Here is a 24,809-nt window from a genome sequence, read left to right as displayed (position 1 = left end):
ACCAATGCATTCACTCACTCCTCACCCACGCAATGACACGGTCCCATCTGGGTGATCAAGACTGATGTGGGCAGGGATGCTCAAAAGCACAGGCCAGCTCCAGGATGATTAACAGAAGGGAACAGGTATATCTGGGCAACAGGAGAGGATAACTAAGAGAGTCATGAACGTGGAGAGAAGCAGCATGACAGGACGTTTACTGTGACCCACATATTGCCTGGGCTCCAGCTAACACCATCTCACTGCTGGAAGAGTCCTTTGTCTCTCCCATCCCCTGTTTTCTGGGCATTCATAAAAAAAGAAAAAAAGAAGAGGTAGTCTGGAAAGGATGGTTGCAAGAAATTATACAATGCACTCCACGTTAAATTCATAAGAGACAAAAACAGAGAGAATCTGTGAGAACTGAAGTGTGCTGGAGGGACAGCTAGACACTTCTGATGGAAGCGAAGACGCAATCCTTTGACGGTTGCCTTCTGGAACTGGCTGCAGTACCTTGGAAAGCTCATTAAATGCAGCAGAAAGGACAAGTGACGTACTTCTATTGATGCTCTGAGCAGCAAATTAGTTTTCAAATCTATTCAGGGCTCATGCAGTGGTGTCAAGGGGCTAAGACTCGGCGGGAAGTGGCTGTGATAGTATTTCTCCAACTTGCGTGATGACACCAAGCTGCCCCGTGAGGAGGGGGCCACCCATCAGTCCAGCTCCCCGGAGGTGTCTTGTGGCCACAGATTTGCTTCCCTGACCGGCAGGGCTCAGAGGTCTGCATGGCTTCTCAGACAGCCAAGCCAGAGAGTCATCCCCTTCCAAAACATACCAGGCAACTCTGAGGGCCTCTGATGGACATCTCCTTTTAAGCAGAAATAGGATCATCTAAAATAAAGAGAGATCAAAATCCAGCTCACAAGGAGACACAGAATGTCAGCACCTGAGGGAAGAGCAAGTAGTCAACAGTGATGATGAGTTTCTTCAAAGAGGTAATTTCCAGTAAAAGCTGTTTTCTCCCTCCGCAGAACATCACCCCATTCAAACACCTGCAGAGCCTTGAAGGGGCTGAGGTGGGCAGCAATCTGGTGGAAGACCTAAGGAACTGTCTTCATGGATGAATAAGCAACCATTTCAATGAATCTTAAAGTACACAAACAGACAGATGAGGCAAAGCTTATCAAAACACCGTTTCAGGAGACCAGGTAGGCTGGAAGATGCCAACTTGGGAACAAGGTCACTTGCTGGGACTTGATCCATCTTCAGTCAGGATAGGCAAGGGCCAGTCTTAGATGCTGCAAAAGCCTGCAGCTGCTGGCTTATGATATTTTGCTTCCTATGCAAGCTCTGGGTCCAGCAGCTCTGCCTTCCTCTTCTCAGCACAAGGGGAAGAGTAGGGGAACAACAGAGGGCCGGTGAGTAGGCTAAATCCAGAAGACAACCCACGAGAGCTAAGGGCAGTCCCCCAAGACTCCTCCAAAAGCCCAGTTCTGCCACTACCATTCACACCGCAAACCTGGCTGGATCTGCCTTTGCATGCTCACTGCGTACAGTCTGCCAGCAATTAAAACCAACAAAAGATGCAATCAGGAAAGGGGTAGAAGGGCGCACACAGCAGGACCTACAGAGGAAGAGATGGGATCTGGATCCTCCTATACAAGCTCAGACAATAGTGGTAATCGTAATCGCTGGGTCAGTTCTGTCCACCCCAAACTCTGCTGGAAGCAGGTACGTAATTGAGGCTGGATCCTGCATTTGCTGCTCTCATGCTCGTCTTCCTCCCATTTTTCGCTGCTTTATTCAATGCACTTTTTCAACCTCCCTTCTCAAATGCATTAACAACGGGCTGCTACAGCCTCCTGTACATACGCTGTGATTAAAGAGTAGATGCAAGATGCCTCTTCTTTGTGGAGTGTTTTGCACCTCTTACTTGGAGGGAATGCGGAGAGCACGCAACATGGGAAAGACACAGCAGGTCAGGAGAATAATGTAGGTGTTAGGTAGGAAAATCTTTGAAGCTTGTGAAGCCATTAGCCGAGTGCACAGGCTGCAGTAAAAAGGATAAACAGAAAACACAGATGATGAATAAAGAGTGGCTGAAGAGACAGCAGAACACGTGTTGCGTCCAGCGATGAAACCAAGTCTACATTGAGAAACAGCAAGTTTGATCTGTTTTTTTTTCCAGAAAGTGATTAGTTACCCAGTCCAAATGCATATTTTAAGTGGAAACTACCACAATAACTCAAATGCTTTAGCGGAGAGCATTTACTAAATGAGAAGAGACAGAAACAATGTGTTTTATGTAACGCATGACCTGGCTGTGATGAGTCTTTCCTGCAGGCTGCATCACTGACCTCCCTGCTAAAGAGAGGGTGCTGCTGAGCGCTGCCGGAGCAGCCTCCCAGCGCTCCTGGCCCTTGCCACGTCCCCAGGCAGCACCGGCTCTTCTGCAGGGCTGTGTTTTCCAGGCAGGCCACCTCATGCAGATTTTACAACAGCGAGCAGACCAGTGAGAGCCCGCAGGGCTTGGGAGTGCTCACCTCTGTGCGAAGGACACGCGAGGAAGAGACCCCCTGCATTGCTGAGGCTGAGCCCCGTGGGAACTGCTAAAATGCAACGGTGCTGGGGGGGAACTGTGCAGGTTTGCTCGCCACTGAAGTGCCATGTGAGGCAAAACACCCCAGTTGCAGCAATCTGCATCCTCACTGCTTAACCCCTTTGTCCTCCCCTCTCGCACCACCCAGCCCAACCCAGACACCCTGGAAGGGGTGACTCACTCCAGAACTCCCACACTCTACAGAAGTGACAACGTCCTCATGCTAAAACCAGTCCCACAGGGTGAGGCTAAGATGTCCATCCCACCTTGTCAACTCTCCAGCAGTTGCAGGCACCTGGGAAAAACATACGCGGGGTCGGGACAAGCACCCGACCCCCCACGGCTGCACCCTGCCAGCTTCCAGACACCAGAGTTTCCCCAGCATTTAAATTTCCAAAGCATTTATGAAAACAGAACCAGGAGCAAACTTTGGATTCTAGATTTTTCTCATGGGGTCTGCTCTCTCTGTCTTCCTGAGAGCACAAGTATGGCAGTTTACTATTTAATTGTTAATTACACTTTCTTGTTAGATTTCAGATGCTGAAAAATGTTTAGGGATTTATTCTTCTGTGTAATTAACCATAATGATGAAACACAGTTTTATACTGCACTGCAGTTTTTGTTAAGGTTATTCATAATGGGGAAAGGCTAAATAGGTTGAGTTCATTATCGTTACAGAAAAAAATTGAGGTGACCCAATCAAATTAATTTGAAATTAAGTGCAGTGAGGCTGATAACTCCACACAAGTCAGGAGTTCAAATAAAAATAGAAGAGACAATCTATAAAGCAAGAAATTACAAGCGGGCAGGGAGTCGAGCTGGAATTACTGCGTCTGGGAAGCGACAAACACACGGCGTTGGCAAACAAGGCCACTGAAAAAAACAGTGAAAATGGATAAAGAGATGGGCAAAGATTGTAGGATGTAAAAGAAGCTGGAGGAGGAAGGGACGAACATGAAGATGAATTTGAAATAAATCGGTAGGGACAGTGCTTGTTAAGCTAACTAGATTTATTTCTGTGCCCAGAAATTCTTATGTCCTTACAAGACAGCGTCCAAGCAAGGCCTTTAATTTTACTTTTCCTGGGTTTATTGCTTGGGTCTCTTAATGTTATTTAACAGCAGCGAGCGTCAACCAGTTTCATTGCAAAGCTGGACTTAATTCAAAAATCATTAAAGCTAGTGGAAGCTTTTTCCTCTTGACAAAGACATCCTGAAGAAGCTGGTGCTTCTCTGACAAAACATGGAAGTCATGCACCCTAGGAGAATGGACACCACCGAAATACTGTTGGATAGAGCAGGGACGGGGAGACAGCATTCCCCCATCCCTCCTCTCAAAGAAAAGAAGATGAGAAAGCAGAACCAAAACCAGCCGGAAATCATGATGCTGAGCACTACTCAGACACCCCAGCACAGCACTGCACAAGGAGGCAACTGAGCCCGTCGTTCTGGGCTCTTCTTTTAGGCTTATCTTGAAAAGCAGAATCACAGAATCATTAAGGTTGGAAGAGACCTTTAACATCATCAAGTCCAACCATCAACCCCACACCACTGTGCCCACTAAACCATGTCCTGAAGTGCCACGTCTACATGTTTTTTGAACACAGTGATGGTGACTCCACCACCTCCCTGGGCAGCCTTTTCCAATGCCTGACCACTCTCTCAGTAAAGAAATTTTTCCCAATACCCAGTCAAAACCTCCCCTGGCACAACTTGAGGTCATTTCCTCTAGTCCTATCACTTGGGAGAAGAAACCAACACCCATCTCGCCACAACCCCCTTTCAGGTAGTTGTAGAGAGTGAAGAGGTCTCCCCTCAGCCGCCTCTTCTCCAGATTCAACACCCCCATTCCCTCAGCCTCTCCTCAAGACTTGTGCTCCAGACCCCTCACCAGCTTCGTTGCCCTTCTCTGAACATGCTTGAGCACCTCAATGTCCTTCTTGTAGTGAGGGGCCCAAAACTGAACACGGGATTCGAAGTGTAGCCAAAAAACACGCAGATACATGTTTTATGCCTCTCTCTGCTTTGCCAAAACGGTGCAAGCTCTAAACAAGCCTCAGAGCCGGATAACATGAATAATGGTGACTGGGACGTTCATGATGCTCATTGTCATAGTTTAAGGGGTTTAATCTCATGGGAAACGGTTAAGACAAGCAATACCCTGACACGAGCCATCTCTAGGAAATTCTTGACGCTGCTACAAGATGATGCTTGAGTTATTACCTGTGAAGAGTTTACTCCCAAGTCACTACCAAGTCCTGTAACATTTATCACTCAGGGCCAAAAGAGGGAACAGCGAGACCCCAGTAGTGCTGGGCTTGTTGGAAAAGGCTGTGCTGGGAGCTGCCCTGCGTCCTGCTAGGACATACGGTAAACACAAGCTCAAACAATCAGTCTAAAATCCTGTCCCCAGCTACCCAGTTTGAACAGCACATGAGTTTTTAAAGGACTGGCCCAAACACTACAAATCTCTCCATGCAGCTGCACAAGCGACTTTCCTCCTGTCTCCCCACTTTGGCCATGCCGAAATCTCACCTTGTGCTCTTTCTGCCTTCTCCCCATGAAATACAAACCGCTTCTCTTTGCCTTGAAGGTCTAGCTTCTCTCCATCCTCACCTCTAATTCACCCCTAAGCGTATGGGGAGCATTTGGGATAAAAGCTTCAAGAATGCATTCGACATAAATTATTATTCCCCTTCTAAACGGATTACAAAAATCCTTTTATTACAAAATATTAAAATGTTCAAATTATTGGTGTGGAAAAATGTTTCCTGGAGGTAAAGTTTTTAAAAATTGAGGTTTTAATCACAAGCATAATCCTTTCTGGCTAACATTTCCAGTCTTGTGAAACATCTAGATACAAATTGTGCAGAGGCCTGACTGTGCTACGAACAAAGGAAGATGCTGCCTGTAAATAGCTTAGAGGACATCAGAAGACACTTCTCTCATCAGCAATCTTTTTTAGCTTAATATAGCTCCTCTTTGCATAAAACATTGACATTTTTGCAATGTTTGGACCAAACGGTGCGAATGCTGATTGTCATCCGAGGATACTAGAGAGTACCTTCAAAAATATGCAAGAACATTTTACAGACAGCCTCCCAAAATGCTGTATCTTAATATTTCATACTTATATATATTTAAATGTTAGTACCACCGGATAAATGCTAACATGCTTTTATGCTAATGCAATCACTGAAAATCCAGATAATGTTGTGTATTGGCATATACTGTTAGTGAATTATGGATACCTAAATGTACAATCCCACATGCCTAGCAATTATTTTTGTTAGTGCATTTAACTTTTATTTGCAATCAGAGCACTTGAGGATTGTTCAAATGAAGTTTACTTTTGCAAACTGCTGAATGGAAAACACTTTGTTAAAGGTTTAAAAACAGTAAGACTGTGATGGGGTTTTAGAGTTGCAATAAGGGCACCGCTCAGAAAACTCTACCAGATGGAAAGATGTTTGATTTGGTCACAGACTCGGCGATTAAAACCCAAGTGCCTAAAATGAAGGGCATATAAGAGAAACAGGAGATGAAATCTTGATTTCTTCCACATCAGATCACCCTCTTCCATGGCAGAGACTCACAGATAGAGACAGATGGATGCCGGGAGGACAGCGTCCGTGCAGGCAGCACCCTGGCAGCTAGACCCTGAGCCTTGAGGACCAAACTCTGCCAGGCTAAGGTGGCTTTCCAAGTCCAGTTTAAACCAAATAAGTAAGAGCAATATCAGGAGGGAGAAATCCTGAGCTGCCCCTGCTGTGCCTTCTCCTCCTCTTTCTCCTCCTACTGCCTTTGCTGATCCAACGTCTTGGCCAGCCACCTGGCTCGTTGGCTCAAGATGCTGATCCACTTGAAAACCCTTTTACCCTAAATCAGTTTTCAGCACAGCTCGACCTCTGGGCCAGGTGCCAGCCAGACTGTGTGCAGGCAAGACCTGGGTGATGCAGCTGGTTGCTCCATCCCTTACCTGCTTCACTACCACATCAGAGTCAAGGACAATGCAAACCTGGAGAAGACCTGGATATTTTTAACAGTTGAAAAGTTCTGGATGTGACCCAAGCACGTCTGAGACTGCTCCAGGTCCAGTGGTTTTCTTCCACATAAAAAAACTTGCCTACAGACAACGCCAAACTCCCTCTTCCAGATTCAGTTACGCTAGGAGTTAATGACTTCCCGGGCTGGGCTGAGAAGCTGCTATGATCATGCTCTGATTTTCCTTCGGGAAGGTTTGCCCAGCTTGAAACCGCTGGCCTGAGCCAACCTGGCTGAAGAGACCTGGGAGGTGGCCACACACCCATTTGGTGAGCAGCAGACCATCACCTCTTGGCCAGGCATGTCTCAGCATCCAGTGTAGGGTCTGATACCAGCCCCAGGCACACAAGTACGGATCAGATGATGCTCCTACAGCCCAGCAAGCTGTGGCACCTCTGGGCATTTACTGGAAAGTCCTACCACCTAACTAAGGCCCCTAGGAACAACCACGAGTGAAGGAAATGAACAACAACCCCTCAGAAAAACACAAGACATCAGAAAATGCTTAGTGTGAAGTACTTGAAATGCCCCCGGCAGTTTAAATGGAGTACGGAGTAAGCTGAGAAAATGTATGAACAAACAAATTAAGCAGATAGCACAAAGCAGACGAGTTGGAATGTAGGTGTCTATTGAGAAAGCTTAAGCACAGCAAGGGGAAAAAAGCAAACCCAAAACCCAGGCATAATATTCCTCTCATTTTGGAACTAAGCTCTCAGACAATACATCATCCAAACCATTCAAAATTATCATCTGTCAGAACGTATTTTAAAGAAAAAAGGTCTAAAAGTTTCCAAAGCAGTATTTTAGTGTTGTCTTATTAGAAAAGAGATTGTTGCTGTCCAAAGGCATTTGCAATTAAGTGAAGAATACTATACAAAAGCATTAGTTTCATGGCCACTGCTACACACTTGTATCACAAGACAATTAGTTTCTTGATTCTTGTTTATGTCACGTTAGCTAAATCAGAAAAGAAGCGATTTAATAGCATCTGTCATTTCACAAACTACCCACAAACACTTCCAGAGCCTCTGCATGATTTTCTCTTTATGAAACATGTAATTAAGAGTCTACATGCTATTAGAGAACCTAAGGAAACAATTACAGTACTGTTTCAAACATTACGATATGCCAGAACATAGAGTGGGTCTGTGTTTCTGATGTGAAAGCATGTATCTTACTGTGATCAATAAATCAAGCTCTGTTTCAGACTATAAGTTGGATCCTTTTCAGGTGTATGTCTGGGTACCTGTTGCTGTCCATGAGGCCATAATACTTCACACATGCTGCAGAGCAACTGCATCATATAGAAGATTGCAAAAGAAATGCAGATTTCTAGACTATATATTAGACTGAGCAATAAATAATTTATAATGGTGGAGAAGGTGACCATCTTTTTAGGCATAGAAATACGCAGATATAACAGTCCTGGCTTTCAATCTTCACTCTGCACTTCTGACCTTGACGTTTGGGTCCATCCAGTGCATTTCTAAAGCCTCTGCACCTGAGAATGTGCAACACACACACCACAAAGCCCCAAAACCCATAAACCAAAAAGGGTACCAATAAAACCCATTAAGCCCACAGGGTATCACTTGCAGCACTACACACTATGCTCTAGGATGAGGTCAACTGGGCTCCCTTGGGCAACAGCTACCTTCCAATGAACCACAAACACCCTCCGGACTGGTCTCTTCTTGATTCAGCCTGCTGACCCCGTTCCTAACCCCATGTCTAATCAACACGCCTTTCATGTCAGATGCACATGGCTGTGGGGCTAAAATCCCCCCTCCAAAGACCATGGGAGTTGCTATTTTTCTGAAATCAGCATCTCACTGTCCGAAAGCAGCCTAGGAGAAAGGAACAGGAGGGAGAAAGGTGCTCCCTGGGGTGCAGGTAACTTCACCATCCTCCAGCTCTTCCCCCAGAGAGGCACTGCCAAGGGGAGAGAAGGCAGAATTTTTCCCCTTGGACATTGTAAAAAAAAAAAAAAAAAAAAAAAGGAGCCCAGGGAAATCAAGAAACAATCATAGCTTCCACATAGAATTACTTCTGGCTAAGTCTAACAAGCGGATGAGCACGCACTGAGAAGACCACCAGGGTAAGGAAGTGGTGCTGCAAGGAACGGGCTAGGCAGGGGAGAAGACAGTTTGGTTGTCGCAGGATGAGAGCTTTCAGCTCCTGCTATTAGAAATAAATCAAAAGAGACGAAGAGAAGCACAGAGCCCATCTGGTCTCCTGAGGTTCTCACCCTCCCACCTCAGGTGGGACAGAGCTCACCTGGACAGCGCAGCTCCCAGGACAAAGGCAGCATGCTCCTTCAGCGCAGCCTCAGTGCTGTTCAGCCCATCGATCACAAGCTGGAGTCCACCCATGGAGAGGAAGTCCTTGGCATTGTCCACCTGGGAGAGAGCAGGTCCCCATTGGTACAAAACCCCCCATCAGATTCCACTCAACAATTCTTTGAGAACCCCTTGCTTCAGAAAGCACAGCATTTCTCCCCTCCCAGTCTAACCAGCCCTGAGTTCTAAAAGCAATTAAAAATTAAGAGGGAACGACTGTGGCTTGAATTTTGTACAATACTGTCTGTGAGCAGTGGATGTCATGGTTGCAGAAGCACAGTCGACTGAGAGGCAGCTATTACTACATGGAAAAGGCATCGCTGAAAACTCAAATAATTTGATTAGCTATCAAAACTATTCTTGACACGTATTTTGGTAATTCAGCAACCTCTCAGCAGCAATGGTACACGGGCAGCATCACCTCTGCTCACAGCGAGGTGCATGGGCAGTTCTGGGTGTTTTTTCATGAGTACCATCAACAATTTCATGCGGACGTGAAAAGAAAAAAACAGTCCCTGCTCAGAAGGGTCAGCTGGGAGCTTGCCCTCGGGGAATGATTTTTCTGAGCAGAGCAATGATTTTTCTAAAGTAGATAATATTGGACTAACTGCCAGTAAGGAAAAGTTTAAACGTTAGTGAGGATTCATCCGTCTTTGACTTCAACCAAACTTAGCGCTAACCAGGCACAAATCACAGTGGGCATCTGTTCTCGGAGAAGAGATTAGAAAAGGGCTCCAAGTGGCTCACAAACAAAATTTAGAGAAACAGCGCAAAGTGCTTCAAGTACAAAATTCAGTCCAAAGTCAAATCAATGCATTTTGGTTTTCAAGGAATTTTTTTACAGTTTAAAAGAGAATCTGACGACGGCTCAGAATTGTGTGTGCAAAAGATTCGGGTTTAGAATTTCAACACTTCTCCTCTCTGAAAGACAGGGAGACAACAGCCTATGTTGGCGTATGGAAATAAAACATAAAAAGGAGTTATCAGCCGGGCAAACCAACCTCCCCAGCTTCAGCGAGCAGACCCCACCGATGGAGTGGGACAGGACAGACACCACAAGGCGTGCAGGGTATGTTGGGCTCAGGCACCGTGCTCCAGCCTGAACACTCTTTTAGTTGACATTGACTTCCTGCTCGGTGTTATTTTTCTCTCAACTGTGTACCTTCACCAAAATTGGTCATAAGTCAGATATTTTAGGTACCCAAGAGAATGAAGAAGCTACTCAGCTTTATGTCCTACGGGTATGTCTTTACCAAAGCAGCACCTGGGGAGCTACAGCTCATCTCTCCTCCCCAACGGGACAATACCCACCACTTGCTGTCCCTCTGCAAAGCTGGCGACAGAAAGCCGATCTCTGCAGGTCTGCTGGGGCTGATTCAGGATTTGCAGCAGCTTTTGTATCCTTTCAGAGCCTGTTCTTTTGACTGTCCCTATAAACTGGACCTGCCAGACCTCTTACTTTCTGCAGGCCCATCTTTGTCTACAAAGAAATCTATGCAGCAACCCAATTTCAGCTACCAGTCGGTCCTTTTATTGCTCAGCCTCTGTAAAAACTCCAAGGCTGTTCTAACGCTGGAATTGGACATTGACTTCTGCTCAAGCGGGAATGCATAGACAGGCAGAAGTTTGCATCCAGCACCAGTCATGGTAAAACCAACCATCGCTGTAACCTCATCAGCACCGGAGTCCTTCAGGCCAGCCCCAGCGTCAGTGAGACACCTCAACCACAGAATATAAATTGTGCTGTAAAGCTTATTTTGAAGTCTTTTTTTTTTTTTTTAACTGGAGTCTGTTGTGAGAGCTCCTTCCCCCACCATTTTAAAACCAACAAACCCCCCAAACTCAACAACTTGAAGGCATTAACCTCTCTGGGGAGCAGAGGATGCTGTGAGGCAGTAGCTCATGCCTTGCTTCAGTCCGCTGAAATGGGCACAGAAGAAAGCCAAAGATCACACGAGCTCTTGAGTAAAGTATACAGGCAAGGTGGGCGAGGAGAGGGATGGGCGAAGAGCAAATATGACAGCAGTTATTCAGGGAGCGGCTTTGAATTGGAGGAGAAAGAAAACGGGGAGGGAAGGCGAGAGAGAAAATGTTAGAAAATGAGCGCAAGGAAGAGCAGCGTGTCAACCATATGCAATGGAGAGCAAATTAGCAGTGAGAAATGGTGTAGCATGTCAGAGGAGGGGAAAGAGAAAGATAAGGAGAGTAAATAATTGAGAGAAAGAGCCTGCAATGCATGAGAACGGGTCTTGGCTCCACACACTGCTGTGCAAGCGCCGTGAATTCTGTTCATAAATGAGTTATGCTCTGGCCTCTTCACATTTGCATTTGGTTTTTATGCGTTACAGATAACCTAGCAAGCCAACCTTCCTGCTCCTTCTCCAAGATGGGCTCCCAAACATGCCAAGTTGAATCCTGACTGATGAGAAGCAAACCAGAGCAGGCAACCGAAAGCTGAGCAAACACAGAGCCCTTGGGCTGACTCTTAAAGACAGGAGAGAGCATGTCTCCCCCGGCTCGGCACCGGCCACGGCCTCCCCTCCACTCCCTCGCAGCGAGGTCGGAGGCACATGCTGCTTCACGTCACAGCACTCCGGGATGTTCATGACCACGCCGCGGAGCAGAGAGCATCCTTTCCTTGCAAACCCTGCAGGGCATGGCATTTTCCACTCGACAGGGTATTCTGTGCCCCGGAGGCAGCAACAGGACAGCTGGGAGCCGAACGATTATCAAAAGCTGTAGCATGTTACCACTCAGATGGAAGCTGGGGGAAGAGGCAGCAGCAGAGCCATCATCGGTCCCACACGTGGGTGCGCTGCCCTGGGCCACCCACACCTGCAAGGGTCCCTGTCCTCCAGCAGCACAGCTGTGGCTCGCCGCAGAGGACTCCTGACAGGAGTTATGCTCCTGGGTTATGCAGCACAAGCGTATTTGGCTGCTATTCAGTAATTACATTAAGCCAGTGCTGCTAAAGTCAGTACCAAGCAGAGATAATGCTCTGGACGCATTCAACTGGCTGGAAGAAGAAAGAGGAGGAAAAGCCATGCTGGCTTAGAGACAAGTCATATTTCTTATCAGCTTCCTGCCTGATGAGAAGGTGCTGCCCAGCCATCTGCCCCAACAGCACAGGCACAGAGCAACGTTGTGATTGATGCACAAAGGAGTCCTCTGTGCTCCCTGCCAGCCTCCCCGCCATTTCCCCCTTTCTGACCCCTTTGATGCTCGATGTGGTTCCCTTTGATGCTCCAGTCCCCACATAGGGAGCGGGGACTGCTGCCCCACTCCTCTCGCCTTTCTGAAATTGTTTGCCCCATCCTGTGCTGCAAGCAGGCAGGATTTTATGCTGGAATAGTTCAGACTGTTATGATGGAATCCAAAGCATCCCAAGGTGTTTGGGGGTTGCTTTTTAGCATGCTGGCCTGATGCTCTGGCACCCTTAACCAGGCAGAATTAGCCCGGAGTATAAATATGAAGCTCTTTGGGCACCTATTGTTCACACTTATTCTCTGAGTCAGACAGTGAAACAAAAGCATTGAGAACAAACAGTAAGGAAGCCTCTGCATACGTATGACAGAGATTTAGTTTGGAGATTCAAGACAAAGAGCCCTGGAAATAACACTTCTATTAGCTGGTGCATGGACTCCCTCTCTCAGCAGCACATTCCTTCAGGTACCTTCCCCCAAAGTACCACGTCTGGTTTTAAGAATTGCCTTTCTAGTGAGAGGTCTTGCACTGGCATCTCTCAAGGGTTGTCCCATTCACCGTCTGAAATGGTAAAGTCACTGAGAGCGACACTGGAAACTCTCCCAAGTCCAGTCCAGACTCTCACAGCCACTGAGGAGGGAGAAGCCCAGTACTCTCCCACAAGGCAGAACAGAACCTCAATGCCCAGACACCCACCCAAGCCACTGCAGCGTGAGAAGGCACCAAACACAAGGGAGGAGAGCGGTGTGCCCACAGCCTGCAACCAACGGGAGGTAAAAATGTGCGAGCTGAAAGCAGAGCAAGAGAGATCACAGGGAAGGGGGGAAAAAAGCGTGAGCATAAACCTGAGGAAGTGACATTTCAGGAAATATATTCAACCTCACACAGAGCTGATTAGCACAGCTCAGCTGATGCTTAGCAACTTGCCCTTCACCCAAGCCTTCAGTCATTGTCGCCACTGGCCCAGCTGCGAGAGAGGCTCTACGTGCCACTTCTTACTCATGCCGAAACAAAATACAGGTTTTTGGGTGGCTGTCGTCTTCCCTGGTACAAAGACATTCTCTGCAAACTGATGTAAGGGCACCTACCTGCAACCACAGAGGCTTTCCATGGAAGGAGCGAGAAAACAATTATTTTCCTAGCAGCCACCACTCTACTTACCCAAAAATGGCAGCTAAAACCCCATTTTGTAGCATTAAGCATATAAAAGAAGAAAAGGAGATGGCAAGGAAAAAAAACCTGAGCACAGACAACAAATCAGGCAGCACTAACCCCTAGGAAACTGCTCACTACTGGCACAAGCAATGATTTATTCAAACTTGGATATAAAATAAGCCTGCAATAGCCCTCTGCTGTCTGTTATTGTCCCAAGATTATGATAATTAAGCAATTTGTATTACCTGATACCGATAAGAAAAATAAAACCACGTTTATGACACTGTATCCCCTGGATTTTACATGGTAGTTACTAATGCATTTTTGTTACCTGGTGAACATAATATTCAAGATCATAAAGCGCTGCTACTTTTTCATCCAGCGTGGAGGCAGAGCTGTTGAATTTGCTGATTAGTTTAACCATAATTTCATAATCTGTTTCCATCTTCACATTCAGCTTTTCAAACTCCTCCTTCAGCTGCTCTATGGGCCGGAACTTCTTCCTCACCTCTTCCTCGTGGGCCTTGAAAGCAGAAGAAGGAAACAGGTATGAAGGCAGGCGATAAAGATAGCCAAGAAAGACATAAAAAGAAACTCCAGCCCCAAATTTACAAAGGGAACCTGGTTGTCTAAGCAAATGGATTTGCTGCTGCACATCAGAGACGTAGGGGCAGCACTGGAGGGTCCTTCTGAGAAGCCCAGGAACCCACTTCGAATCACAGAATGGTTTGCGTTGGAAGGGACCTTCAAAGGCCATCTAGTTCAACCCCCTGCCATGAGGGTGCCCACACCTTCAACTAGAGCAGGTTGCTCAGAGCCCCGTCCAGCCTGACCTGGGATGTTCCCAGGGAAGAGACATCTACCACATCTCTGGGCAACCTGGGCCAGGGTTTCACCACCCTCATGGTGAAAAATTCCTTCCTTATATCTAGTCTAAATCAGCCCTGTTTTAGTTTAAAACCATTACCCCTTGTCCTATCGCTAGAGGCCCTGCCAAAAAGTCTGTCCCCATCTTTCTTATCAGCCCCCTTTAAGCCCTGGCAGCTGCACTAAGGTCTCCCCAGACCCTTCTCTGCTCCAGGCTGAGCCCCCCCAGCTCTCCCAGACTGTCCTCCCAGCAGAGCTACTCCAGCCTTCGGAGCATTGCTGGGGCCTCCTCTGGCCCTGCTCCAACAGGTCCATGTCTCTCCTGTGCCAAGGGCTCCAGAGCTGGACGCAGCACTGCAGGGGGGTCTCACCAGAGCAGAGTAGAGGGGCAGAACCCCCTCCCTCACCCTGCTTTGAGTGCAGCCCAGGACACAGTTGGCTTCTGTGCTACGAGTGCACATTGCCGGCTCATGTCCAGCTTTTCACCCACCAGGACCCCCAGGTCCTTCTCCATGGGGCTGTTCTCCATCCCTTCATCCTCCAGCCTGTGCTGATACCGAGGGTTGCCTTGACTCAGGTGCAAGACCCTGCACTTGGCCTTGTTGAACCTCATGAGGTTCACATGGGCCCATTCCTCAAGCTTGTCCAGGTCCCTCTGGATGGCATCCCATCCCTCAGGGGTGCCAACCGCACTACTCAGCTCACTTCTCTGTAAGATACCCATGTTGGCTACCAGCAAGCACTTCCCAAGCTTTGTACACCATTTCTACATCCTACACACCTTCCAAAACAACGTCAAGCCCAGAGGCAGGCAGCACTGCTATTCTCTGTTTGCCTGCAAGTGGACACTCTCAAGACCTGACTGCAAAAAGCCCTGAGCAACCTCCCTGACCTCACAACTGACCGTGCTTGGAGCCAGAGATGGGGCTGGAGACCTCCAGAGGTCCCGTCCAGCCTGAACTGCCCAGTGACTCCATGCCAGTGACATCAAGATCTCCCCAGACACATACAAAGATGTTTTCATCATCCCAATCACTTAACATGTTTCAGGACGGCTTTATGTCTCAGGGAAATGTATGCACTCACTGTTGGGGACAGAAGCTGTCAGAAAGTGAAGCAGGAGGACCAGTTCTAAGATGGAGGCAGCTGAAGTGTCCTGCCATGGGGCTTGGCCAGGGGATAGCTCATGCTGCTGCATGGCTCGTCTCCCTTGTACAAACAGCACCCCAAGGGCTGCAATGAACCAAGGGAGCTGTGAAAAGGTGTGCAGTGAGAAGCAAAAGGCTCTGCCAGAGATCTAAGAAAGCCCCAGAGCCTGCAGGGACCAATTCTCCAGCACTGGTGGCACTGGGATAGGTGAAGACAGAGTCTGCTGTTGCAGGGGATGGAGGAAGCAGAGAGGCCAGACTGAAGATGCGCAGGCCCAAGAGCAGGAGAAAGCAAGAAAGCCCCTTTTGAAAGGGATTCTGTCACAAACACCAAAATATGTTTTTATACAGGAGTGACCCCCAACGAGAGGGTTTGCACGTGCAGTGCTCCCCCCACAAGCCCTGCCTCGACCCTCACATGTGAACCGAGGGCAGGAGCCGTCAGAGAAAAAAAAACCTGAGCGACGGAAGTGAAAGTACTGTCAATTTAATGTTAGCCGTACAATCAGCGCTAATGACCACTGCCCTAATTACTATAGGTACCACGCGGTAACACAGAATGCCATCCCACCCCAACCGCACAGAACTGCGTTTGCAAGAGCATAGATGGGAAGATGTATTGGTGTAACTCAAATTACGTTGACACAGTTACTTCAAGGATGAATTTGCTCCCTGCAGGAGTGATTTTAAATGGAGTACTTTAGGTCCATTAGATGTCATTGGTTTTAGCCCAGTTGCTGGGACAATAGCTATTCTAACAGGGTTTTTAAAATACAGCCTATTTTCACATAATAGAGTATCACTAATTTTTGCATTTAAATGACACTCATTTCAAGAAGTCCTGCTATCAGTAATGGTGGCTGCATAATAAATAATCTTACAGAAAACAAAGTAATGCCCTGGTGCCAGATAGGGGAAAAAAAAAAAAAAGACTTTCTGCAACTCCAAGACTTTAGAGCCTTGACTCCTACCTCAGTTTTCCTTCTACTGAGACAATGTCAAGGCAGCAGGAGGAGCTGGGGCCTAAGGGCCACTGCTGAGTGGAAGAGGGGAAAAAAGGCTGTGATCCACCTGATGAGTTGCATATCATCCCACCAGTGTCATGCCGGTGGCCGGGGACCAGCTCCAAGCCTGGAGAGGGCTGAAAGCAGCACTTACATTCTATTTTACTTTGGATTGTGGACTATTTGTAACTAAATGGGAAACTTACAGCTTATATAAGGAAACTTCAGCCTATGCTTCACCATGGCCATTTGGTTTTTACTACCCAGGGCATGAGACTGGAAACTTAAACCATGAGATGACTTCTGGATCCAGCCGTGCCAGTGGCAGGGGATGCTATGTCCAGCGGCTTGTCACCATCACCGAACCCAGAACAGAAGAGGCTCAGCTGCACAACACTCTTTGCACTTCTTCACGCTCAGGAGGACAGTGAACAGCAAAGTAACTTCTTTCACACTGTCACGCTGCAACGCATTCCACCCCCAAAGGGGTGTGCAGACATTTTTGTAAACCAAGTGGCAGTGGAACAAATAAATCAAAACAGCAGATAAAAATACCATCTAAACAACGGAAAGGAGATCAGCCCGTGGGTTCACCCAAGAGTTTGCAAGTTTTGCATTATTAATTCGAGTCTAATCACACTGGTATCAGAAAAATTAGGGGAGCAGCATCACACCGGGGGGAGCTTACTGACGGTACCAGCTTTGGGTTCAGGAAAGATCCCATAGTTTCACTTTAGTATTGGCACACCGGGAATGGCAGTAAGGAATTCGGTGTCTGGATGGCTCACGAGGATGGTTATGTGGACACTGAGTATCTGGCTTGCTGGCTGAGATGCCACTCACTTGAGTAAACACCAGAAAGCAGCAGCATCTGATGGCAGATTGGTCACTAAAATGCTGATCCCAGTCCACTCCATCACCACAGCCCCTCTCCCCAGACAGCCCCCGGGATAATTATTACCAAGAAACACCCTGAACTGTGAGAACATACTTAAGTACTTATAAGCAGTTTGCAACACAAGGCCTTTAAGTATGAAATGAAGATAACAGACCTGAACAGTTTTCCATTTTTACAGAAAACCCAGGATTAGTACAAAAAGGGGTAAGAGTTTCCAAGGGAACTGTATCACTAACAGACTGGCAAAGGTATTTTAGATCCATATTCACCAAAAGATTACTCTGCACAGTATTTTCCCAAGCAATTACTTTAACCACCGTATTTCTGAGACGTGTAACATAGGATGTTCGCATCCATGTACTGTGCATCGGTTTGGAAACAGGGAACTCACCTTTCTTTCTGCCTTCTCACTTTCCTTCATTTTAGCCAACGCCTTTTTGAGCTCCTGAGATGTGAATGAATTGGAGTCAACATCCACCTTGCCCAGCCTTGCAGAAAAAACATAACAAAGCATGTTCTGAGTGAACAATTGTATCTATAATATTTTCACTGTGAAAATGAAATTATCCTAGCAAAGGATGAGGAAAGGACCTCAGAGCACTAAATTTCCATACATCTCACTTAAAACAGACAAAAAACCTCCACACTCAAGAAAAGATTAAGTCTGAGTGTTACCTTCTGTGTGTGGTTTGACACCTCACCCTAACAATCAAAAAAGGCTCCGTAATCTGCACGCCAACTCAAAATCTCAAGTCCTAAGAGAGCAACAAAACCAGCTGATTAATTTATGCCTCTGAACTTCACGTAGCACTACAGAAAAGCAGGAAAAGTTTCAGAGGAAAAACAAAGAAGTACTACTGTGCTACTAAATTGTTGCTAAGGACTTGCAAGCTTTAACATGGAAATCTACAGCTGAAGTTCCGATGATCATCACACACAAAGTTAGGGCACAGGTAAATCCAAGCAGAAATTACACAGAAAATACTAAAAACATGTTGTGTTCCTCCTTATGTCTATCTCATTGGTTCAGAGAGTGTTTATCTGGGTCACAAACACTCTTGCACAGAAAAAAGAAAAGCCAGCTGTTGATGCATCATGAAGCTAGAAGAATCTTCCCATGGGGGAGTAAGGAAAGCAGTGGTAAACTCCACACACCTTAGGAAGGAAAGTTCCCCACAGTAAATAAACTTGCCTTTGTTAGGAGGGTGCCAAGGGGAAAGTCAGCACCAGTGAAACTTTTAGAACGAATTTTAAAATGTGGGTACAGGGAAAGCTGCATGATTTAAGGAGAACGTTGGCAATAACTCCTGGCAATACATGAATGCTGCAAGCTTCCTGGCTGCACCGAGTTAAAAACAATGTTATCTGGCTCAGGTCAACACAAAGCAAGCCCCTCACAACTGCTCTGGTGGTTTAAGCTCTGAAAGCAGTTTCAGATCAATTGCTGCAGATGTTTCCAAGCGCTAAATGTCGTTCAAAGAAGCCATATTGCAAAGTTAGTTTGTGTCATGACATGAGAAGCTACAAAAATACAGACATACTCAGGGCACTTCTACTGCCATCCTGAAGGGACTGCAAAGGACGGGGCTCAGTTTCCACTGCTGAACTCTTAAATCAGCAATTAAGTCTCAGGAAGAGACAGCAACTGAGCACACCAGGGAATCTGGCCTCTAACGAAATGCTGAATCCTGCAGCCCACCCACTCCTGATGCTTTGCATCACTGTACCTTTTTCTTCTTCTCTCTTCTCTCGTGTCACTTTTTCCATTTTCACTGTCTGGGAGCTTGGCTTCTCTGTCCCCCGTCTGCAGATTTAATCGTACGTGTGATCCTGCAGGAACAGCTTGACCTACAAACAAATGTCAGACTATTTTGGAGCACGTGCATTATTTCAGCTTCGTGCAGGAAGGGTGAGCTGAAGGCGCACACTCCTACCCTCGTCCCGCACGGTGAAGAGGAGAGGGCTAACCGCCAGCGACCACTCTCCCCTCCAGCAAAGCCTCTTTGACCCAAGTGCCATTTTAACCTCGCAGAGATGCCACCCCGACCCACCAAACGCGTCTCCGTGCAGCCGGGCTGGTTGCGTGCCGCAGGGCAAGAGGGACCCCGAGCAGAGCAGAGCACCGGCTCCCTCCTCCCTCCCAGGCAATTCCTAAGACAGCACTAAAACATCAACAGTGGATTTGGAAACTATTTGGAGAAAGGGGAATTGGTTGCTGATTGGGGTAGACAGCATAAAATACAGCCGCCAAAGTGAAATCAAAGCATACTGCAGAGTACAGCCAGGTACGCTGAATATCAAGTGTACCGAGGCGAGGCTGTGCTGGTTTGGAAATATTGTATTAAAAGGAATATATGATCACTACTATCTGCCAAAAAAAAAAAAACCACCACCACAGAATACATTATGCTTTGGTTTTAAATGCAGAAAAGATGGGAAATTCAGAGTGTTTTTTCTTGGCCACAATTCACCACAAGCATGCTGTGATGGCCAGCCGTCGCAGAGCGATGGAGAGGTGGCAATATTTGGTTGCTGCTTCTTGATGTCTCCTCCTCTTCTTTTAATGCTAGAAATCTGCCCGCTTAGGAGAGTGGGGCTGCAGCTGAATGAATATGGAGATCTTAGCTGCACACGGATGGACAGACAAACACACAGCTGCTCATGCTCCTCTCTCTTGATGCGCTTTCCCTATTCAGCCTTTCCTTTATCTGTTTCCTTTTACCTAAAGAGACGCCTAGGATAAAATACCACAGCATGTAGGAGACAGGTAGCATCTCCTACCAAACGGAAGCGAAGACAAGGATAATTGTTTTGTACAATAAATAAAGAAAAAATCCTCTAGTCTAGGGAAGGGCTGGATTGATCCCCCCTCTTCAAGATCAAAGCAACGTTTCACTGATCAAAGGACCTGGTGCTTCCTACAACAGACTGGGATGTTTGTCACAATTCAGACAAAAACATTTCAAAGCCTAAAGCAATCCAGAAGGTATAAATGCATTTAGAAAAAACAGGAGAATCCATTTTGGAGGATTTACTATTAAAGCAGGGTGCGTTTTTGATAGCTTCTCTTTCTTTCCACCATATCCTGTCCATAGGAAGTTGTGTTAGTTGGATATGCGAGGGGGTGTACTTGATTATCTTCCCATCATAAACTTAAAACATGCAAGGACAGGCTAGATATGCCTCCTCCACCCTTGGCACACTTTCTTCCAATAGACCCAATCCTTCTCCTGCTCCTTTACTCATGATACACAGGAGCTTTAATCTTTACGTCTATCTAGAGGAGCATCTTCCCACTTTCAAAAGGTGAGCTTTGCGGGAATTCGCTGCGATAGCAGAGCTGTCCCCCTCGCAGGCGATGCAGCCGGGACATGCCAGTCGAAAAGGAGTTCATAGGATCGCCACAAAAAGGACAACACTGCATCTCCTCTCCCTGTTTCAGGAGACGCCGAGGTAGTGGACTGCCACCAAGGAAAAAAATAAATTACAGAATGGTATTATGTGCTGAACATACACAGATGCATGAGGACATCATCTTCCTCCTCCACAGGCACGAACGCCACTTACAGGAGAAAGCAAGGGGCAAGCTGGGTCCTTCCCTTCCCTTCCCAAAGCCAGCGGCTTTCCTCAACGGGTCACAGGCACTGGGACAGCCCAGGACACCCAGGACAGCCCAACAACTTGCTGAAGCAAGTCCTGAATTGCCAAGCACAGCCAGAAATAAATGTCCCCGTTAGAAGAGTACAGTATATTCTGGCTGTCGTGCTCCTGGTGCATCTGGCCACATCAGTTCACTCAGTTGCCAGGGGAGAGGAACGAGGCTGATGGGCTTTTCTCAAAAGAAACACCAAAAGGGAAAGCAAGGCAGCAGCCTCCAGAAGGGCTGAGCGACTCCCATGTGACCAGTCCTCCCAGTTTCTATTTTCAGCGAGCGGTAAATATAAGAAAATGCGAACGCCGGCACATACGAGCTCACAAACCCAGCACAACCAAATTAAGGAGGTTGCCACCAGCAAAGACACAAACCTTTCCTGCTTCTGCTTCTTTGCACGTTCCTAAAGGAGATTTGACCGAGACCATCCAAACCCCAGAGCGGAAATCTCAGCTCCCTTTCATTGCTACAGGGATTTCTTCCTGCCACTGTGCGCAGCAGCAGAGGTTTATGCCACAGCAGGACAAACATACTGCTTTATTAACTAACGCAAGAAAGACATCTCTGTTTTCAGCAAAAAGATTGGTGTAGTCACTTAAAATGTTCCAGATGTCTGAGACAGGAGGAGGTCTTCAGTCTTGTTTAGTTTGGGGTAGTTTGAAGTATTATTTACAAAGTGTGTTGGAGGGTGGGTTGACTTGAATAATGTGATTAAAATCGCCGATTTAAACGAGCAAGCTGGAAATCCTGAATTTTAATCATGTTTCAATATGTAGCTTCCAGACACTTCCCTTAAAAACAGTCGATTCTCTTTGATTCCTATAATTTGATACTGTTCAACAACTGGGAGCACACACCGGAGCAATACATTTGTAAGCAATTACACAGCTTCACATGCTGTTGATACAAAATCACACTCTTAATAGCTTTTTTTCCTAGAGGAATTCATTATTTACTTATTGTTTTTATTAAGTTGCATTTGGGAAATCAAACTCAATTTAAAAATATAAGAACAAGTTTATATTTAAGCAATTTTCTGACCTTTTTCTCCTTGACACCTTAAGAAAAACAAACGACGTCTACCCAAACAGGTATGCATTGCGTATCTGCATTACTGAATGCAGCTGAATGGTCTCACTGTCCAGAGATTTCCAAATCCTACAGCCTCTAGATCTCATCCTGTCCTACTCCCTTGCTCCTTATAAAGGGAGAGTTTCCATTCTAATTAATTTCCCACCTCCGAATCATCTACCCAGCGAGCAGAAATAGCTGCAAAAACCCTTCCATCAACCTGCAGAAAAGGCTGTAGCCATCAGAGAGGGAAGCCAGCAAACTCCTTCCCCCACAATGGGTTTGTATGCTTTACCACTTAAAAAATATCCCATCCTTGGAACTTTTTAAACCACAATTGAAATGACTTGAGGACACGTTACTGTATCAGTTTGGGTTGCTGGACCTAAGAGAAAGCCGTGGCGTTTCGGCAGGCCACCCAGCATCCCCGACGGGGACGTGCCGTCCGTCAGCCCCTCAATCACTCAGCCCTTCGCCTCACAGCCAAAAAGATAGCATCCAGCAGGTAAAATGCTTCCAGAGGATAACGAACCCTTGCCACCGCAGGAATGACAAGATATTTATTGGGAATAAACGTCAAAGCAAAGCGACAGCATTTATTTGCCAAAGCTGATCCTGTGGCAACACGCTGCTATGACAATGCTATTCCTGTTCTCCCGTTTAATCCCTTTATCTATTGGCACCCGCTGCGGCTGCAGAAGCATCGGGACAGCTTTTGCTCTCCTGCGCAGGCTGGAGCACAACCGCTTTCTGACTTAGACCGCTCTCCGGACGAACCGTCGCCGTGCCTGGGTGCTGCCACACGTCCAAGCATCCGCAGCCGAAAAACACGTGTCTTTTGGAGGTCTTCCCAGTGCATTAGCATTCGTCATATTTAGATGTGTTCAGTCTGCCCTGAAAGTTGCTTAAAGTGACGCCAAGGAAGAATTTAATTTATAGCCCTATTCTTTTAATCTTGGTCAGCCAGATTTTTTCAGACATCCGTTTATTTCTTCTTATAATATATTAAAGTAACAGCACTGGCGTAGGCTTCAAGGCAGCAACTCACTCGCAGGGGTTCTGCTGACATTTATAAACTGATCCTATTTCTCTCTTGTGTTTTATGTCATCAGCTAAACCTGTCGACTTAAATTATTGCCTTGTAACCAAATCACAGTTATCTATTATTCTGTTACGTGTACGTTTCTGAAGCTCTATACCTTACCAAGCTTTGCAGAGGTTGAAAACAAGATGATAAATAAATAAGCAAATGGAAAACAGAACACATTTCCACCACGCTCACAACTAAGGCAAGAATCAGGCACATTATATACGGGATTACTAAAATCAGAGGGCTGCTGTGCTGAATATGCAGCATGTAGTAATACGCAAGTAACCCCATCTCTCCTTTTCTAGATGAACCAAATGACCGTGTTTCCTCACCATGCGAGAAAGGTCTTGTCCTGCTCAGCTCCTTTCCAGCATATTATTCCATTTAGTGCTGGCCACAAGTAGTGTTGCATCTCTGCACACCAACTCACTACACAGCAGCAGGCAGGCATTACAAAAAACCAGGGAAGTTTTATGCCATACCTGGACATGCGGATCTCGCACTGAGATGGTGCAGTAACTCACTATGCTCCTGGCAGCGGCTTCCCCATCCCCTACCCACCCCTTGGGCCCCCGAGCTGCCACCCATCGACCTGCCCAGCAGGAGAAGCCCAGGGGGCACATGAAACTCTCCCCCTCCAGAAACACCTTCTGGCATTACTTTGTCCCCTACGGCAGAAAAGTATTCCCCTGGGAAGGCATCTGCAAGCAGAAAAAAGGGTGATCCAGCTTGCCAAGGCAGGTCCCCGGTTCCCTCCCAAGTGAGCATCCTCATTTGCCATTAAAAAAAAAAAAAAAATCTATTAATGGTGTGAAAACAAACCACAGTTATGAGTCAGTAACTGGCTCTGCAGTTCTCAGAAATCACCTTGGTATCTCAGCAAACGTCAGATAGCATCTACCTTTCTTTACTCTTTGTTTCTCTCGGCGCAGGGGAGTGAGGGGAAAGGCACTTTCTTTCTAATACAGGCAACAAAAGAATCCGCAAATCAATATGTAAATGTTCCCAGCAAAACAAACTGGCAGTGCTGCGATATTAAAAATAATAAGGCTGCACAAGACCAACAGAGCATCCGCAAAAAGTTATCTGATGGTACTGTACCTACTCCTTTAATAAAATAACGATTTAAGAAAAAAATACAAGGATACAAATGCCAGGAAGCAGCAAAGCTCCCCTCTGCCGCATCGCTGGCACCACCGGCTCCAGGAGCCACCAGTGGGTAAAAGGGAGAGGCTGGGGCATCACGTGCTGGTCATGCACAGGGGGACACAGCGGCCCCGGCCCTAGCCCAGGCTGCCCGCTCCTGCCGCAGGCTCTGCCCGGGGAGAGGACGGGATCTCACAGGAGCACAGTGCTCTGGCTGCACCAAGATGCCGCCTGTTCCTCAGGCTGAATGCTGGGCTCGGAGGAAAACAGATGAACCAGCACTAGTCCGAGGGGGCTCGGTGCGTGCTCTGACTCCGGACTCCGCAGTTAGCGCTGTCGAGCGAAAGAGCAGCAAAGCCTGGCTTCTTTTCTCTTCTCTTTTTTCTATACGGGTGAGTCATACCACTCCTCGGATCGCTTGTTATCTCAAAACAGAACATTTTTACATACAAAAGGAAAGGAAGATGCGCAGAAGACACAGGTCAAGAAGAGATGGATTACCGATGGGAAGAGGGAGCCCAGAGCCTGAATCTCATTTTGCTACTTCCTGCCCCTTTTTCACTCATCTACAGCTTTTTCTATCGGTTCGCTTTCTGGCACTCATCACTCCTCCC

The 24,809-nt window shown here is 46.8% G+C and overlaps 1 protein-coding gene across 1 annotated transcript in view; it reads right to left on the bottom strand.

Annotated features, from left to right (window-relative positions):
* Window positions 1–8,898: 8,898 nt before the first annotated feature.
* The window catches only part of LOC104617285 (nucleotide exchange factor SIL1-like), a gene marked incomplete at its 3' end in the record, with an annotated part of 40,293 nt that continues 24,382 nt past the window's right edge, over window positions 8,899–24,809 (bottom strand). Inside the window, exons 3-6 of the mRNA XM_010282555.1 lie at window positions 18,964–19,084; window positions 17,628–17,724; window positions 13,651–13,842; window positions 8,899–9,020 (exon numbers count right to left, since the gene is read on the bottom strand). Of these exons, the coding sequence (XP_010280857.1) occupies window positions 8,899–9,020; window positions 13,651–13,842; window positions 17,628–17,724; window positions 18,964–19,084 (532 nt within the window). The remainder of the gene's footprint in view (window positions 9,021–13,650; window positions 13,843–17,627; window positions 17,725–18,963; window positions 19,085–24,809) is intronic.

This window comes from Phaethon lepturus, unplaced genomic scaffold (genome assembly GCF_000687285.1).
Source record: "Phaethon lepturus isolate BGI_N335 unplaced genomic scaffold, ASM68728v1 scaffold39372, whole genome shotgun sequence".
Taxonomy (NCBI): Eukaryota; Metazoa; Chordata; class Aves; order Phaethontiformes; family Phaethontidae; genus Phaethon; species Phaethon lepturus.
Note: the sequence above shows the minus strand (reverse complement) of the source record. Positions and strands in the feature narration are given on the sequence as shown.